Source organism: Nymphaea colorata, chromosome 2, assembly GCF_008831285.2.
Source record: "Nymphaea colorata isolate Beijing-Zhang1983 chromosome 2, ASM883128v2, whole genome shotgun sequence".
Lineage (NCBI taxonomy): Eukaryota > Viridiplantae > Streptophyta > Magnoliopsida > Nymphaeales > Nymphaeaceae > Nymphaea > Nymphaea colorata.
In genome coordinates this window covers 32890199-32909716 of record NC_045139.1, presented here as the reverse complement: position 1 = coordinate 32909716, position 19518 = coordinate 32890199, and the positions used below count along the sequence as shown (strand labels likewise).

The 19518-nt window shown below is 37.7% G+C and overlaps 1 protein-coding gene across 1 annotated transcript; it reads right to left on the bottom strand.

Annotated features, from left to right (window-relative positions):
* Nucleotides 1–237: 237 nt before the first annotated feature.
* On the bottom strand, nucleotides 238–17604 carry LOC116248202 (protein S-acyltransferase 10). Its single transcript, XM_031620856.2, has 11 exons — nucleotides 17400–17604; nucleotides 17202–17316; nucleotides 11864–11938; nucleotides 11705–11767; nucleotides 11403–11540; nucleotides 10962–10995; nucleotides 4705–4814; nucleotides 3599–3685; nucleotides 3335–3418; nucleotides 2308–2373; nucleotides 238–662 (listed from the first exon to the last, which is right to left on the bottom strand). Exons 1-11 carry the CDS (start codon nucleotides 17491–17493, stop codon nucleotides 488–490), a joined length of 1041 nt encoding a protein of 346 aa, XP_031476716.1. The 5' UTR covers nucleotides 17494–17604; the 3' UTR covers nucleotides 238–487.
* Between the last annotated feature and the right edge of the window lie 1914 nt (nucleotides 17605–19518).

Genomic DNA, 19518 nt, shown 5'->3' with positions numbered 1-19518 from the left:
ATGGAAAACTGATCTCAGGAATGCTTTCTGCCACATAAGACACGATAAACCTGAAACTCATGTTAAAATGGAAACAACCATTTTTTAGGGTGAGATCTCAAATGGGACCTAACCAATAAGGGGGTCAGGAGCAATATATCTGTCATGCATGTGTGCGTGCAAGTGCGCAGGTGTGTGTGTGTGTGTATATACATTGCCGCCATGAACAAAAAGAAGGCAGAGAAATTTGAGCTCGTAGACTATAAAATATGAAAAAGCATGTTCTGATAAATTATCTCTGCAACAATTCTGCAGGAATCCAAGCAGCTTACACTCAAAACTTCCATGATTGAAGAGGAAATAAACAGGAAACAGAAAAAATAATAATAAACATGGCCACACTGCCAACCAAAAAAAGCTAGCATAAAAAATGCTTTAGCTCGTAAGAACCCAAGAAGGATCGCTACTTTGCTCTCGTGACAAGATTATGATACAAAGATGCATAGGATCAACAGCAACGGCAAGCCATGACATCCCAACATGTATATGGTCTTGCCTGGGCTTCAATTTCTTCAGCAGTTGGCACTGCTTCTAGGATATAGCCTTTGCTGCACGAGCAGCAGAAGTTGAACAGGTTTCTGCAGATACCTTCACTAAATGGATAAACTCTGTCTGGTATGCCTCTGTCATTTCAAACAAGAGAAGGTTATTTAAATAAGCTGCAAAGTTGGACATTCAGCGACTAGTGTGAGACGTTTTCAATACTTTTTACATTGTGGTTTTACTTTCAGGAAGTTGCCCAACTGGTGAAGCAGAAAGGAGAGCCAATTTGAAAACTGAAGCAGGAAGAAAGGTATTGCAAAAATTTTAGGAAGCAGAAAACGGCAAGCAGGGAGACAATTGGAGACAGCAGGTAGCTGAAAAGGAAACATGATAAGAAACAAACTAAAAGCGACTGAAAAGCCAGTAAGAAGGAAAAATTATCATGCCATCTTAACTAAGAAAAAAATACAACTTATCATAGAGAAACTAAAAAATGAAACATCAAAATTAGGGTTTCAAATGATCAAATGATATAAGTGATCATTAAACAACTGAAAACAAGTCACAACTTGTCATCAAAATATATACGGTAACTAGCGACTAGGAGGACTGCTCAAACAACTGTACTTTTTTCTGATTAACTCTCTCAATAGAAGCAGCGTCCATATATATATATATATAAATGACACTCTAATAACAAGAAACCAATTTTACAGATAATTTGGGAATGAGAATAATTTGGGGCCACTTGCAGAAGCATTCCCATCCAAGTGAGATGAGAATAATTTGGGAATGTTTGTCCCCCATCTGAGGGAAGCATGCTTCCCCTACTGCAAAGTGTGACATTCCTCCATAAGCATGCTTTTTCGTGCACTTCCAAACTATCACTCTTCTTGCTTCCAAAGTATGCTCCATGGGAAGCATACCGTACCTACACTTGTAGCATTTGCAGCAAACCCGCCTCTTTCAACCTTTTTTCATGTCTACTGCTATAACTACGTCCTCCAAAAGCAGAAGCAGAGGCAAGCTGAAAGGAAGAAAACCACAGAGTACACGAGGAACTTCGTAAGAATGGGAGGACAGTCAAGGACAGTTGCAGCAGAGGGTTAGATCAATGAAGTGACCACCATGAGATAAACAAAGCATGATTCCCACATTGCGTAGTTGTGCTTAATGGTCAAGCAATTTTGCTAAGGTTTCATAACCTTTCTGAGGATGTGACAGCTAGCTTCCATGCCAATCACATCGACTAAACAGCACGGTCCTGCCATCTTTTGACCAAGATATGCTGGCACAAGAAACTGCTGGAATATCTGGGCCTAGAAGTGTGTCCAATCGTAAAACTCCTATATAAAGATGGGCATCTGGCATCAAAACCCATCCTCCCAAATGCTTATAGATTTTTGCTGCTCCCATGCCGGGAAGACCTCACAACAGAGGGAGAAAGAGAGAGGAGGCTAACAACTACAGCTCCTACGAACATTTCAAAATGTTCTAAACACTTACTAACTATCAAAAGAAAAGGAAAATAGGAGCACTTCGAAAATGTAGCTTTCAAAATCCACTGAATTATCCATCTTCCCTCTCTCTTTCAAATCTATTGAAGTGTCCACCTTCCTTCTCTTTAGACCTATCAAGTTGTCCCCAGTATGATTTCTTCTGCAACTACATAAGCCTGATGGAAAAGTACAAGCACTTGTAAATGCACACACAAGTTCATGTATGTGCATAAAGCATTAAGTAGCTAGCCATAGTCAATTATGCAGTTAATTTAACATATGATACCTGAGGTATGGAATACGCCGCCTCCTGACAAGTTCATAAGTAGTCTGATTCGTAAGCACCAGGTAACTGCAGCATAAAAATAACTTATCAGCAATTAAAAAAAATGTTTTCCAACACAAGAATAAACCACATAGAACATAAAACAAAATTACAAGTAATAAATCGGATATCGATGAATGGCTACCTAAACACATGACAACCTTTTAGATGTAGACAATAACATCTACCTCGCATAAAATACAGACCAAAAAACCAGTTTGCTCACCTAGAAGCATATATATATATATATGTGTGTGTGTGTGTGTGTGTGTGTGTGATTGTGATGTATAAGTTTTTACAAAGATCTCCAGCCAAGAAACTATACAAAATTATAAATATTTCAGCCACAAAAAATCATATTTTTTTTCTATAAGAAAACATATACATGGCTCAAGTTTTTATCAATACAACCATAAGTGTTTATCGAAACAAAGCACTTTCGCAAGTACTTGCACTTTTTTCCAAACGAAAACACAAAAAAGGAAAAAAAGAACAAATGCAAGCACATGAAAATCTTGCAATATTTTAAAAAACACCAAAATAAAAAAAATCATGTTTTCGCCCTTTTCTAACATTTTCTTCCCATGTTTTTCAGCAACAAATGTTTTAAAATAGTTTAAAGTCTTTAAGGTTTTTTCTCACATCACATTCACTATTTTGAATTTTTAACAATGTTTTGTAAGAAAATTGTAGAAAGCTCAAATTTTCACAATTTTTCATCAATTTTTGTACTTTAAAATTTTTAAATTCCTAATTTTTTATCAAGAATTTCCAAAAAACAAACTTCCCAGTTAATACAAAGAAAACCATGCAAATAGAAACCCAAGGATGATATATGTGACTGACATAAAGTATAAACAAAGTAGGACATATTATAGTCTTATACATATGACATAAAGTATAGAGAAAGGAGGACATATTTATAGTTTTATACATAGTACATTGATACAAAGCTTGTATCTACATACATACAGAGGGAGAGAGATACCTATGGAAAAATAGCAGCAGAAGAAGGAATATCAGAGAAATTGACAGCACAGCCAGCAGTAATATCATGATTACGTCCTTCCACCTGAATGAATTGCTAATGTTTCAGCATTGCAATATTTATAACAGGGCTTCATAACATTAACATAATGTACAAATGCTTTTATCATAGTCCATTAAGGCATTAACCATACATTCAAGAGATTTTATCACTGGTAACCTGCATCAATTTTTTACTGCAAGATATAAGCTTCTGATATCTTACCATTCAGCTGCGATATTGGTTCTCAAATATGTGATGTACAATACACCAGTCCAAATGCATAATATGGTCTCCTCCAAAATATACCACCTGCATTCCCAGATCATGATGCAAACATAATCAACCAATTCCATTTTGAACGTGAAGTGATAAAACACAAACATAAGTGTCCTGAAAAATATTGTTCACAGCTATATCTTGGCAAAGGCAAAATAGCATGATAAAGCAACAAGGCCATGCTCAATTCTTGTGGCTCCACGAACCAGGGTGGAAAGTGGAAACAACAAAGCAAAAGAGAAGTTATGCCATGAGAAAGCAGAGGGGACTACTGGCTAAGGTCAGACCCATGCCACTCCTGCCACAAAAATCGCAGATTCAGAAGTCTGCAAGCTAGGAACCCATGAAGGAGAAAATTGAGCAGTGTGGTTAAGATAAAATTTCCAGGTATAAAAGCAGGCTATGTCGAGCAAACAATCATTTGATTACCATGTTATCCAGGACAGCAAGGTTTGGCCACACTGAAATACCTCAAAGGCTAGGGAATCCAATAGTATCAATGGTAACTAGTGCAGCAGGCAAGGTCCGACCGGAAACAGGTTATTCAACCCTTGGAGATTTGGCACCTTTATGTAGATTACACTATAGAAATGCCAAAAACAATGCAGCAGAGAATGAAGGATTATCAGGTAGAATTTGAGGATGAGAGTAATATGGCCAAGTAATGGCAGATAAAAATCTAATATCTAAGATGTCTATTGATGACAGAAAGGAGATTGGAGTGGAATGGCAGGCTGTCATTAGTAGCAGATTAGCAGTCCTTGCTAGAATTTGACTGAGCAAGGCAGCTGAAGAGCAACCAAAAAGAGAATGGTCTATTGTGTTGAGGTAGTTCGATGATGAAGACGGAGGCCACCAGCTGAAGTGAAGGATCAGGCCATCACAATGGCCATTGGCCAAGTTAAATAAACCAGGGGTTTCTAAGAGTATCCTAGTATCAAGAGTCCCCTTCCTGAACAGGTCAAGGAAAAGAGGACGCTATAACTACCAGAAGTCGACTGAAAGAGCAGTTGTCAATTTTGCATGTCATCATTTACTAAAATTTCACTTACCAGAACCGACAATGGTTACCCTGACCTATGCATGTTCCCAACCAAACACAATGATGATCAAACTGAAGAACACATTTATCACAATCATGGCAGTGCTTTGCACGTGGTGGCTGCAAAGAATTCACATATGGAACCATTAGCCATTCAATTGTTTGTACACTGTAGAGTAAGAACTTAGTTTCCTAATGCAGGCTAAAAAAAAAAAAGGAACATCACAAACAGAATTACAGAACCTGTTAGTGTTAATTAAACATTACACATTATACAAGAGTAACATTTCAAAACATTAAAATCAAGAAAAAAAATATTTGCATGAAAATGCAACGAAAAAAAAAAAGAATTAGCAAGAACAAAACTTACCACAAACAAGTTTATTGCCGACATGCAATGCAGATCTCATTATACCAATACATGATTCCACAGGATATCCATACAAGTCAAATGTTCATGGTTGAACAGGAGATTTCACAAGTCACCTCCAGCCATAACTTCCAACACTCAATGGTAGACATGAAGATGGGACACAATCAGAACAAGATCAGACAACAAGTCATATGCTACAATTACATAACTAATGCAAATTGCAATGTTTAGAGGGTTACCTCTAATCCCAACGACAAACCACGAACTAAACGACGAACAAGAAAGTACAACAACGGAAAAACAACGAAGATTAAAAGAAATAATAGAATAGAAATTAGGGTTTCTAAAATGTCTTCACTGACTCCCAAATGAACTACACGTCCCTTTAAATAGGCTTCCAATTAATTGGATCTTGGACCCAAAACTAACAAAATAACATCCAAACTCAATCTAATAAAGAAAACACATAAAATATTCAATAACTAACATAAAATACTAAGATCCGCCTGCATGGACTACTCTTGCATCAGCGTCCCTAAGTTGAAGAAAAGTCATCCTTAACGATTGAAGTCCTGAATGAAAACTGTATTTTTTGCAGCACGAAGTGAATCCAATAGAAGCTTGGGAATCTGGTTGCTCTTCCTTGTCTTCCTTTTTTTTTTCTTTTCTTCCCTTTTTTTTTTGTCAAAACAGCATCTGCTCCCACAGGGGGATGGTTCCTATACCAGACAAGGACTCCGCCTGTGGTAGGCCCGACAGCATCATGCTCCTGCCTGATGTTGCCTCTCCCATGTGTTAGGGCATAGAGAAGCAGAGGGAGGGATTCCCCTCCTTGTGGAGGCGATGTCTTCCCGTTGACGTTGACCCAACGGCCATATGGTAGTGGTGCTAGAAGTGGTGGCAGGTGTGGCAAAAGGGGTTAGTGAGGTAAACCAATGGAAAGGGGAGGCTCTCGGCAACACTGCAATCAGGCAGCAGCATTGTTGCCATTCCGATGATGTTGTCCCGGTGGTTCAAATGAGTACGTAGTGGTCGGGCTGACAGCTCTTGGCAGGACAAGTGGTGCGGTGATGGGGGTTTTCCAATAGGTTCTGGGGAGGCCGACGATCACATTATCCATCATTGGTGAATGGAATGAGGATAAAGCCATTGTTGCATGGTGGCAGCAACACGCTAGCCCTCGACCTAAATCTATTGGTGGGTTGGAGGACCATAAGCAAGGCATTTTTAGACGGTCAGATTTTTTGTGTGATTTGGGCATCCACGTTGTTGTTTTCTGGTGTCATTCCTCCTCCTTTATTTGCCGACACCCATTGTTGCAGGCTGGCAATTGGCATCAGGTTGACTGTTGTTGTTTTCGATAAGAACAGAACAAATCAACAAACTTCACCATAGTTGGGCAGTCCTTTGGTGGTGACGGCAACTTGAGCAAACCCTTCATCACCAGATTGGTCAATAGTAGATGGATAGTTTGCCACTTGGACCTAGGGGAACTTGCTTCAGTAATAGTTGACAGCTAGGCTACAACCCCACTCAAACAGCGGGATTTTCTTTTTTGATTGAGCCGTCTTGTGCATAACCACTCCAATCCTCCTTTTTTTTCTTCAATGAACAACGGCATAGGTAGGGCTTCTGCAATGAGGACATGTTCATCACTACTGTCACCTCTTGATCCTCTTCTAGGTTCTGCTTTTCTACTTCACACCCTAAATCAGTTTTGTCATTCCATTCACCACTCCTTTGTGCATTGGCATCAAAATCTCACTTCAATATGACATGCTTTTTTTTAGTTTCACTAGAAAATTGTAGAATCGCCCTTCAAACTCTTTGGCATATTTCATACCAAGATGTTCCTTCTGTTCTTGTGCCATTGCAAAAAAAGAAGGGGGACCTGTCTTTGGTACCAATCTAACATAGGTCAGCTCTAATACCCGCAACAAACTACAAACTGAATGATGAATAAGAAAGTAAAACAATAGAAAAACAAAGGAAATAACAAAATAGAATGTTGTTTTCGAGTTTTAAACAGCAAGCTTTTTCTGGCATATAATACAGCAAATTTTGAGAAAACGGAAAAAAAAGGAAAAGTTTTAAAAAATTCAAAAAAATCGAAATAAAAAAGTGAAACCAAAATTTGCTAAAAACTAGTTTGATTGCCTTCTTTTTGAAATTCCTAAAAGTAAAGGAGGCAAAACATACTTTACACTTTGCAGTTTGCAGACTTTAAAACCTTTTTTTCTTAGAATTTATAAATATAAAAAGTCAAGGAAATTTTCAAAACATAGGTCACAAACCCCTTTCTATAATTCAGAAAGGGGTTGTGATCCATGTTTAAAAAATTTCAATAACTTTCTATAATATTTATATTTATAAATTCTAAGAAAAAGGGTTTTAAAGTTTGTAAGGAACTGTCAAAGGGGTTATGGAAAGGGGTTTGCAATCCATGTTTTAGAACATGGATTCTAAGCCTCTTTCTGTAATTAATTTTTCTTAAAACCGAGGTGAGTAAGAATTTTTCAGATTATAACAGCATTTCTAAAAACAATGGAAAAACCATGGGGTGTTTCTGAAATTTCTTTAAAGATAACAGTCAAACTCTTCATTTTCACTCTTCGTTTCTCTTTCTCCCTCTTGCTCTCTTTCAAGTGTCTGACCCTTTCCACCACCGTGGGCCTCCAACGGGCTCCAGCGACCTCCAACTACTGGCACTGGCAAGGCATCGGCCATCCAAGGTAAGTTTCTCTCCTTTTTTTTTTCTCTTGGTTTTAGACTTGTAAGCTATGTCACACGGGTGCGGATGCGATACGGTTGCGGATACGGCAATTTTCAAAATTTTCGGATACGCGGACACGGCTACATTAAATATTCTAAAAAATGATAAGATTAAAAAAACATTTAATTTATAGTACTCTTACAATCTTGTGAGAAAATGTGTTTTATCACAAAAGTACTGAATATTTGAAAAGATTGTTCATGGAAATAATTGGATGCATCACAAAAATTGATAAAATGAAAAAAAAACATTAAATTTTTATTTTTTTATACTTTGTTGTGTCCTAGCCGAGTCCGGAGTCCCGTGTCGGCGAGTCGACACGGGTACGCACCCTCTTTAGCGTCCGTGTGACATAGCTTGTAAAGGTATAGCAGTTTGATAAGCCTTGTGAGAAACACCTAAAAAAATCATGCGATGAAAAAAATGAGAAAAGAACATGTTTAAAATGTGTTTTTTTTGCATTTTTTATTTAGTGTTTCCTAAAAAAAATGAGGATGTTTCACGTTTTTTTCAACTGGTGATTTTCTCACATTTTTAATGTTTTTTTTTTAATGTGTTTTTTGTGACTATGATCTCTTCACAGACGCCCAAATGAAGTACATGACCCTTTAAATAGGGCTTCCTAATTAATTAGATCTTGATTCTTGAATCCAAAACTAACAAAAAATCGAAACTCAATTTAATAAGTGAAAACACATAAAATATCCAATAAGTGAAAAAAAATGGATCTATTCTAAGATCCGCCTGTTTGGAGTCATGGACTACTCCTGCATCAATGGCCAATTGGCATACTAATGGAAACGGCTTTTTTATGAGGAGAACAAACATAGTATAACATGATGCAAAGTGATACAGAAAAGAATGTGACGATAGAAGTCAACATCCATGTGAAAGTCAACATCCACTTAAATAGAAAGAGATGTATCTCTCTGTTCAAGGAAAACCATGGACAGCATAAATTGAGATCATTGTGACGTCAACACAGTGCTCCTATCATCATTCTCTATAACCATCCTCTAGTAACTATCAGCAATAGTTCTTCCAAGAGCTACGCTCCATTGTCCATCAAAATGCATACAGAAATTATTCCCTTAACAGAGATCCTTTACAATGCATCAAGCACCTGAGTTTGATGGATCACTGATGGTTTCGCTACAGTTATCTAGAATCATGTAGCAAGAAAAGTCTGAACAAATAGTTTAACTGGTCAAGGCCCTATGCCAAGCACGATGAGTGAATGGTACAAGATCCAAATTCATTGGCAAGACCTCACGATGAGTGAATGGTACAAGATCCAAATTCATTGGCAAGACCTGCAGAAACTATTTCTAAGGTAGTTGACTTGTTGGGCATGATACACATATCTATTGCAAAAATTTTGCAAGGCAGTTTTATGCACCTCAGGGAACAGTATTTGATGGTAGGTGAACACAATACATATTGGCTAAGTCACATGGGTACTTCAATAAGGTCCGCATACCCATGTCATTGTACTCGTACCCAAAATGGGTACTTTGACACACTTGGGTACTTTTCATATCAAAATAGATCCAAACTGCTTAATTTTACGTGATTTAATTTTTTTTCAACTCAGTTTTCATTATGTTTTTGAAGTTATTGTTCAGTAACATGTAATGTTTTTATTTAAAATCGCTTGATTATTTAAATGTTGCTTTCATTTTGATTTTATATAATTTTGTGTATATAAATATACATATCCTTGCCATACCCCCGTGCCTACATTTTCTAAAGTTGTCGTGTCTATACCCGTATCTCCGTACCCTTACCTGAACTGCACCCATACGCATGTGACTTAGCATATCACTATCGGCGTTAAACTAACTTGCCAAGATAAGGAACATGCACGACCAACTTGCTCTGACTAGGCTTGTTTCTAAGCATGTTCAAATATGACATGCTTTGCAAGAGCAAAAAAGAACACAGATTTTTCCACGGCCATCTTACTTGAAGCAGAGAACCATGTCTATGCAAAGGCTTATTCACAATTTCTTTCCCCACAAACACTCATAATTACAACTCCTATTGCTATGTTTATTCTACTTAACAAAAACAAAACCATTGGAATAGAAGGCTCATATTAGTTATGGTCTCAAGCCCATGCTTTCCTACTGTGAGTCTATCCATTCTTATTTGCTTAGACTAGTAGGTACTAAAACGCCATTTGCAGCTTTACTCAAGGCCTAAGGTCCTAATAATACCAACCCATACTTTGAGACATAAGGTTCTAAACGAAAATGGTTTCCGGTTAGGTTTACTCCTCATAACTACCATCCATTGTACTCTATCACCCCAGCTTTCAGTCTCCTGAAACAACCACACTCATGGTCATAAATCCTTACCGGACACAAAAAACTAGAATAAGACCTAGTAATCAAACTGACACGTCTTAAAAGCCAAAGGAAAAGAAAACAAAAATGACCTCCATAGTAGACACAAGCAAAATGGGAGCGCAGCCTAAACCGTGAAAACAGGATTGTGGAAGAGCAATACAAGTGTCATGTTGCCAGGCGAAAAAGTGAGTACTGCAGCCAAGATGGCAAGAGTCCAGCAGACAAAAGCATCACTGGCTTATCGAGGCATATGGGATGTGGAATTCCATATGAATCAGCAAAGACCACCTTGTAAGGCTAAATAGTCCTGAGTGAACAATATCAAAGTAGTATAGTGAGGAAAAGAAGCAAAGAATTTCCATCAGGGAGTGAAGTAGAACATGAAACAATGAGCTGCCAAGCAATGGGAGGAGAATTTGATGCCGGCAACTCAAGGACACTGATTTTGTTAAGGGACCCTAGCAAAAGGAAGTCTCATATGCAACCATTAAAGCCAATAACCAACATCATGATCAGAAACATCAAAAGAGGAAATGGATGTACCATAAGGAAGGTAATGTTATCATATCAATTATCAACAAGTAAAAGCCAGTTAAACAGTTTCATGTGTTAATTGCCATGCAGAATGTACTAACTACCAGGCCTGTCATTCCATCAGGTTTACATGTACAACTGGAAACCCACATGGAAACCATCAACAAATATACCGACAGGTGGAATGCATATAACTTGGCAAGAAGCAAAGGAACTAAGTAGGCATGCAACATTACCTGCAGAAGATTGCAATATGCGCATGTCCAGTTTCTGGGGAAAAAAAAATCCATAACTTAGATAGGTCAGCCGAAAGCAACAAAGCGACAGGCCAGCAGTGACAAAAAGAAGCCTTTTAGGCATGATTTTGCTTGCAGCTCATGAGAGAGAAGGTTATATCAATATGTATATGATTCATAATGCATGTGCTCTTACAAAAATATGGTTCTCAACAATGATGTTCAGTATTATGAAGCGGATAAAAGTTGTTCACATCATCAATGTCATGTTTTCATGTGTTCAATACGGAATATTCAAATGTGCTTGTGAATAATATTCTCTCACAAATTTGATAATATTTTATCCACTGATAACCGCAAAAATATTCTCTCAGCATAAAAGAAGTCAACTACTGAATTTCAAAAGAAAATGAAGTTGTTCATTATGAATCAGAATAATACCTGCTTTGTGAGCCAGGTGGATACAAATCCATGACCAACTTCATCCAAGCTGTTGCATTGAGTTCAGAATAATTCCATCCTGATTGCCGACTATCAACAGGATGACTCTGGCTCCCAGCTTTAATTGAAGCAGACTGCCTTTGCTTGACCATCAAATTAGGATGTAAGCCATAAGTTGATCATGAATAGTTAAATCAATTTCCCAGAACGACTATTGTTGCAACAGCTACTTAATACAAACCTGGTGGATATAACCAGAACTAAAAAATAACAAAGAAAGGCAAGAAAGCATGCCTTCTTACCTAAAATTTTTTGATGTTTTTATTTGGATCTCCTCCATCGCTCTCATTGCTTCAAGAACATATCTAAAACCCATAGCAAATACTAAAATTATTTTTGGTTGTCGATCACCACGACTATTTCTTACATTGATTCAAATGGAGCATAAGTTACAAGATTACCCTGGGGAAGAGCAAGATGTATAGAAATATTGAGCCAATGTTACTACAAATAGTAACAGGTATATTGCTGTATACCTGAAATGTATTGCGAAGAGAATGAGTAAATTGTAATCAGAAATATCTGTAGTTAGGCAAAGCCAAAGCTTTGTGAATGTGCTTGTGAAAAGTGATGAGCTAATATAGTATAGTCAAGAGAAGCACATGCATCTGTCATACAAGAAAGCTGTAAACTTGTATCATATATGAAACTGAAAATACAGAAAATAGTCATGAAACTGTTGACATCCCCACAAAAGGAGAAGCAACAAATACATAAATATTTAAAAATTTCGCTGTAACTCAACCATCAATAACTCAAAGTCAAGCCAACAAAAGCTCCCTCCACCTTGCTGGAGGGTTGGACTTAAGACCTTCAACATGAAGGAGGTCAAAAGTTCAACATTCAGGTGCATTTCTTATGCACACCCTGCCAGGGTCTGACTAACCCTAGCTTGCTGAAACAAGAAAAGCCCAAGTGATATCCCAGATGCTGAAAGTCCAGACACCTTTCCATTAAAGATCCTGACTTCAAGCATGACGTTATCAAACTACATAAGTGGTAATACCATACAATATCAGACCAAGTAGCCTGATATACAGTACTGAGTTTGCAAATACTCAAAAGAGAATCAGATAAAATAGTACCAAACATATGAATTGTGAGCCAGAAGGAATGTCATTTTATGTGAAATCATGTTACAGAAGTGCTTTCTTCACGAATAGTACACATTTAGATTCCAGATAGGGTTGGGGATCCACACAAACTCATCATGCCGGAATTATCTAAACCTTTGCATGTCAGATGCTGCATATTTTAGAATGCACCCTTCTCATATCTCTGTTATTTTTTTCAAAAACATATTAGCCATTATTCATAGAACAAATATATTTTTGCAAAGATCTATTGAAATATTAAATAACAAACAAGACACTGAAACATTGATGTGGTGATGCAGGTTCTAACAGCAATGCCCTTAAATCCTAGTAAAAACAGCAGGGACCAGCATAAAACTAACTCAAGTGTTTGGTCTAAGACCTCCCTATCTGCTCTACAATCAGCTGGAATTCCTACTGAAAAGGCGACAAACCAGGATAATTGGTAGTAAAGCCTATAAGCATGTAAACCCTTGAAAGATTACTCAACATGTTTGTGATGGGATTATTCTCAAGGGATTATTCTCAAGTCCTTTCATACATATGAGTGCTGCACTCACCCTTTTCAGGAAGCCTGCGTCCTTGGCGCTCCTCTCATATTGAATCTCATGTCCGAGTGTTAAAATTAACTTTAATGTCAATTGTAATGACTCAAAGCAAACTGACTCAAGTATCTAATTAACAGATCCCAGTTCAGCCTCATAATCACATTCAATTTGCACTCAGAAGGCCATGAAACAAGGTTAGCTGGAAGTGAGATACGGGTATATAAACCCTTGAAGATGTCTTAAAGCCTTCAATCTATGTTGTCAATGAGCCCAGGTGCTGCTGGCCGACACGCAGTGCCTAGCGCCTAGGCAAAAAAGGCGACCAATTTTTTTTTAGTTATGTTAATATGTCAAGTTATTTTGATTAACTATTACTAATATTTGAAATGTGGAGCGTAGTAATATGACAAGCATAATCAACTTAGACAGTCAAAAATGCAAAATCAATAGAAGAAGTTTAACATTCCTCATTAAATGTAAATGAATAGAAGAAACAAAAAAAAACTAAATCTAATCTCTAGAATGAATGTAAATCCACAAGAAGGCTTTAATTCACCTATACTTAAACAAAGACATAAGATAATAAAAAAGACTAAGAGTACATATTAGTATACGCATAAGTACACAATAGTAATACGTACAAGTACATAACCATACTAACCAATACATATAACAGGTATCACAATACTACATATTATATAACAGGCTAACAGTATATAGTATATACATATGATAGGTTGATGCAATACTATATAACAGGTATAACAAACTGTACATAATAGTATATACACATAACATGTATTACAATACATATAACAGGAATAACAAATTGTATTACAATACAATTTAACATAATAGTATACAAAGTTTATAACAGGTATAACAAATTAACAATACACATAACTACATGATATAGGTACGTAACATAACCATATTAATGTATACATATAACATGTATGAGGTATCACAATACTATATAACAGACTAAGTGACTAACAGTATTTACATATCACAGTGTGCATATAACAGCATAATCAACACAACAATACATAAAAATACATAATCAATAAAAATAAAATACATTACAATGTATGCTCAATTAAGAAATTTTAATTGAAAGGGAATGTGACTTTTCACTTTCCCATGGACTAGGCGTGTTGGTGGCTAGGCCAGCCTAAGCGAGCCTAGGCACCAACACATATCCCATCGCCTAAGTAGTGGACATAGGTGACAGCTGTGGACTCAAGCTTAGTCCACACCTAGGTGAGGCCTTAACAACATAGCCTTCAATATAAAATTATTCTTAGAGTCCTTTCATACACATGGGGTATTACAATAGCCACCCCTTTTTAGATGCACTCATTGTGCTTGTGAAACTCCAGGTTTAAGCATTAGACTTGGGCTTGACGTTAATTGTAATAAGACTCAAAATAAAACTGGGGGCCTATTATGGCGAGTTCCCAAGTCATCTGTAGCTATTCTTAAGTTGCACCCATAAAGACTATGAACAATCAGCAGTATGGAACACGAGTATATAAACTATGAACAATCAGTAGTATGGAACACGAGTATATAAACTTCTGAATATTTCTCTAATTTAATATAGGGTTGTTCTCAAGTCCCTTCGCACAAACTGAAGTATTAAAATAAAAGCATTGTTTGGCGTAATTTAGCTTGTATGTGTCTACATGAATGGTGTTACATGTTTAAATTATGTTGCTCATTTTACTACAATGTCTCAACTCAAAACTGAAAACATAATCTGCATAATAGATTCCAGCCCACCCCATAGCTAGCTATGAACAACATTTGAGATGAGTAGAAAGCATAACATCTAGTAGAGCAGATGGATATATTAACCCCTCAAGATTTAAGAAAATCTTCGACGCGACTATTTTCAAGTCCTTCCATACATGATTTGTTCTGGTCCATCCTCCTCAAAAACACTCATATTCATGTATTGAACCTCGAGTTCGAGTCTAAAACATGTCTTTGGTACAAACTTTAATGACCCGAACCAAGATTAACTGGACTGTCCACAGTGGCAAATCAAGCTTATGTTTTCACCCATAAAGGCCAAAAAGAAAGAAAGCAAATGCACATGTAAACCCCTCAAGATTTCTTAAATGTCTTTGACACAACCATAGAGAACCTTTCCCAAGTCCTTTCACACGCATAGGTATAGTGGTTTCTACAACTCTCACGAATGGTGTTCCACGTTCAAACCTCTGTTTTGACAATGACAAAGTCCTTGGCATGGCAAATCATAACGACCCCATGGCCAGCTTCCATTTACACTCCAGAAAAAAAAAATAGTAGGGGCTATGGTTATGTAAACCCCTTGAGGTTTATGAAAATCTTCAACCCTTAACCATTCTCAAGTCCTTCCACACACATAAGGTGTTACAATCCTTCCCCTTTAAGAGAAACATCTTGTCGTATCAAACCTCAAATCCGATTGTTGACACAACTGTACTACTAGCTATCACAACCCAGCTCAGAACTATGATAGAGTGTCAGATACAGTAGCCCCAACGCACCACCTCGTAACTGACTTTGGTCCAGACACAAAAAGGCTGTGAACCAGGACATTTGGTACTAGTGCACGACTGCACATGAATATATAAATTATAAACCCCTCAGGGTTTAAGAAAAAAATCCAATAGAAGAGCATTTTCAAGTCCTTACATGCATGGGTGTTACTATCCACCCTCAGTTAAGAACACACATTCTCGAGTGCTGGATTCCAAGTCTGAGTGTCAAACTGTAATGACTTGGTCTAGAACTAACCAAAGTGCCTAGCATGGCAGGTCTTAACTCACCCTGTAGTCTGCTTCAGTTCACACTGAACATGGCTATGAACCAAGACAACTGATAGTAAGTATGTCGATATATAAACCCCTCGATATTTCTAAAATGTTTTTATACCTAACCTTTTCAAGTCCTTCCATGCATTGTGGGATGTTACACCGTATTAGTAAAGAGTTTAATGGACCTTGTTGTCAACTCCACCTACCTAAAATAGCATCCTCATCGGCTCAAAAACTTAATGAGATATTTAAACAAGTTAACTTCAAGCGAGCATGAAACGATCTTTAATCTTTCCCTTTTTCTGTTAACTTGGAACAAAGCATGGGTCAAATTGGTCCACAAAATGTTGAAATGTGTAGCTGACATAATTTCTCAAAAGTTTTGGAGGATCAAAATTGGAAAGAAAGAATATCAGCAAAAAAGTTAACCAATTGGATGAATACATATACTTCAGAATTCATTTCACTGAATTCAAAACTCATTTGGTGTTCGTTAGTGATGTTAGGTGAACATAAATGTGATGATAACAGTCTGATATGCAACCAAGATAACCGAACTTATCCATTCAAGCTGATCACCGATGTACCAAATAATAATCAACCAACATCAACACCTTCGTGTAGACAAAAATAAATAAATAAACTCTTGTAATCCTCTAGGCATGTAGCCTCGTGTAAAGCACGTGTGATACGCTTAAGATACTCCGAATGTCCATAATACTTGCTTGGTCGTTAAGACATGCGTGACATTATGTCTGAGTCGTCCCTCCCAGTAAACATGAGTCGGCTTCTTTGGCAGTTTTTTGACCAGTAGATTGGTCATTCCCTAAATTTCCTGGCACTTTAATTCTACTCTGTTTTAACAGGACAATAGTCCTCGTATTTTTGTGCTATCACTCGTATTATTCAGCGCTCCGACCAATACAAAATTCCTTGAATTTGCTCAAAGTGTCTTTTTCTGCAATTTTACTTTTTCCGGATCCAGATTGCAACTACCCATGAGCTCTCGAAGTGAAAAAATCATCTTCACAAATTCGAGCTTTCATGATTCCCCTTTTCCTCTCCGAAGATGGCCGTGAACCACTCTTCGGCAGTAACTCTTCAGGAACTTCAATATCCTCTCGTGAACAAACATCGACCCGACTAAAAGCAAATAACGCTCACGACACTAAGCGACAACCGAGGAAAAATCCAACCAGCACACCAGTCAAGGTGGAGAAACCAGAACACATTGGCGACAACAAAACGACTATGAAGGCATACAAGTGGGGAGGAGGATGACAGTACCATGGCCTGCTTCGAGTTGCATTGATCAGATCTCCGTCGAAAAGAAACAGAACGCCAACGAAGACCAAATGTATGGCAACGAGCGCCGCCTTCAGCCCCACCGAAGCTCTCCTGCCTAAAACCCGCTAACAGTTTGATTCAGACGGACCACATTGAGAGATAGATAGAAAGTGTGACAGATAGAAAGAAGAGCTCTACCGGGATCAGCGAGACATGGGATAAATCGGTGAATCCGCCGAGCGAGGCGTTCACGAGCTTCACGAATAGAGTCGCAGATACCGTGGCTCGTCATCGGAGCTGCAGCCAACACCACCAGGATCGAGAAGCAGCATCCATCCAAAGGGAAGACGGACGGACAGAGAGTGGGAGAGAAGGAGAGGTGAGCCCACCGTTTCCTGGCAACAGAAATGGGGAAGTTATTGGACCTCCTGACCGCACCTAACCAAATCCAAGAGCGCTTTGACCGTTCGGTTCGAAAGCCCGGACCCTTCTCGTTCGATTCGGAACCAAATATGATTCGGAATCCATAAAATCAAACAACGATGCAAACGAAGGACGAGCGGAACGCTGTTCCATCGTTCAGCACTTTTGGTATGAACTATGAAGAACATTCAATGAGTGTTGAAGGAGAAGTTCGTAGAACATTATAACTATTGTTTAGTGACTTGCCATCAAACGACCCCTCTTAAATCTAAATTTGTTCTTCTCGATCCCGATATATCAAAAACAAAGTGTTCTACTGTTAATGCTTTGCTTTCTTTAGCATGAGCTCTTTGGTAAAACTTTTCATTTGATGTGTTATTTTGACAAACACTCTCAATCAAATCATAAGTTCGTTTATTTTACTATTTGTGTTCTTTATTTTAATGTGGGGGATGCCAAGTCCATGAATTTGATGCGACGTGCTTTTACTGATGCGGCAAACAATTCATTTAAAATGATAGTTGTTCGATCTATAAAACTTTAGTTAAATTGAGGATCCATAATGGCAATGCATAGTGCATAGTACTTGGTAGAGGACTTTCTTTAATTTGATACTTTGCAGGGATAAGCACTCTCTATCTGTTCTACGCAGTATGTTCATATTTCGGGTGAGCAAGGGGTATTAATTCCACCGCCCGAAAAAGGCCCGAAGGCCCCCCCATTCTCCCTGCCTCCGGGGTCCTGAGCTGCATCGGTGTCAGCGATAGCAACGGTGCACCCTTCAGCTTAGATGTCGCGCCCTACCGCCTTAAGACACAGGAACATAACACCCACGGGAATCGAACTAGAGACCTGCCTTAGTACAAGCCCCTAACTCAACCAGCTACGCTATGCCCCTTGAGGCCAGTATATTCATATTTGAAACGGTGTATGACTTCCTGTCCTTTTACTTGAGATGAGATGAGACATTGACACACTCAATGTTTGTTGCATGTCATTTATTTGGCAATTGAATTGTAATTATTTGTACTAAGTTGCACCGATTGATATATCATCCATGTGGTATATAATATGCCAGGGTTTTCGCCTCTAACTTGTTTATTGTGTGACAAGTTGAACATAGAAAATCAGCATGGATCTTAGTACATGTTTATAAAACATTGATTTAATATAAAATATGGGGAGAGTCCAACCTTAAATCTATGAATATTATGTTATTATTTTATGCATCTAACCCGTAAATTGATCAAATTAGGTACTTTCAAAAGTGTAATGTAAACTTGTTTTGCTTTTCAGGCAGATGCATGGAATAGTAACATATTATATTTAACAAAAATGAGGTACGAAACCCTCCCATTTTTCCTTACTATCGGGATCATGAGCTGTCTTGGGACCTAGGTGAGGTATGATAAACCCATTGAATAGAATGAGGCGATCTCATTATTTATAATATTGAAGAATAACATCCATGGGAATCGAACCCACGATGTACTTTCTAGGTGATCGCCATATTGACCAACTGTATTACTTTTGCACGTAGTCTATTCTAAAAGCATTGATGCGTGGACTAATAATTGTACTAGTTAACGTTGGATGTTTTGTTACAAAATTAAAGTAGCAACCAAAATATATCAAAAACATTATAAAACTCTCAACCCTATACAGTTATACTCCTGCTTTCAAGTAGAATACTCTCAACCCTCAATTTAGCTGAATTTCATACATTGGAGTTGTGATTGTCAACTTAAATCATATAAAAGTTGTGATTCTTATAATGATTTAGAAGCAATATTTGAACATTTAAATCACATTATGCAACGTCCGACCATTTTGGCTCGTCACAGCACAAATTATGTAGCATGACGATCCCCATGTTAAAAATGTTTTTAGCTAT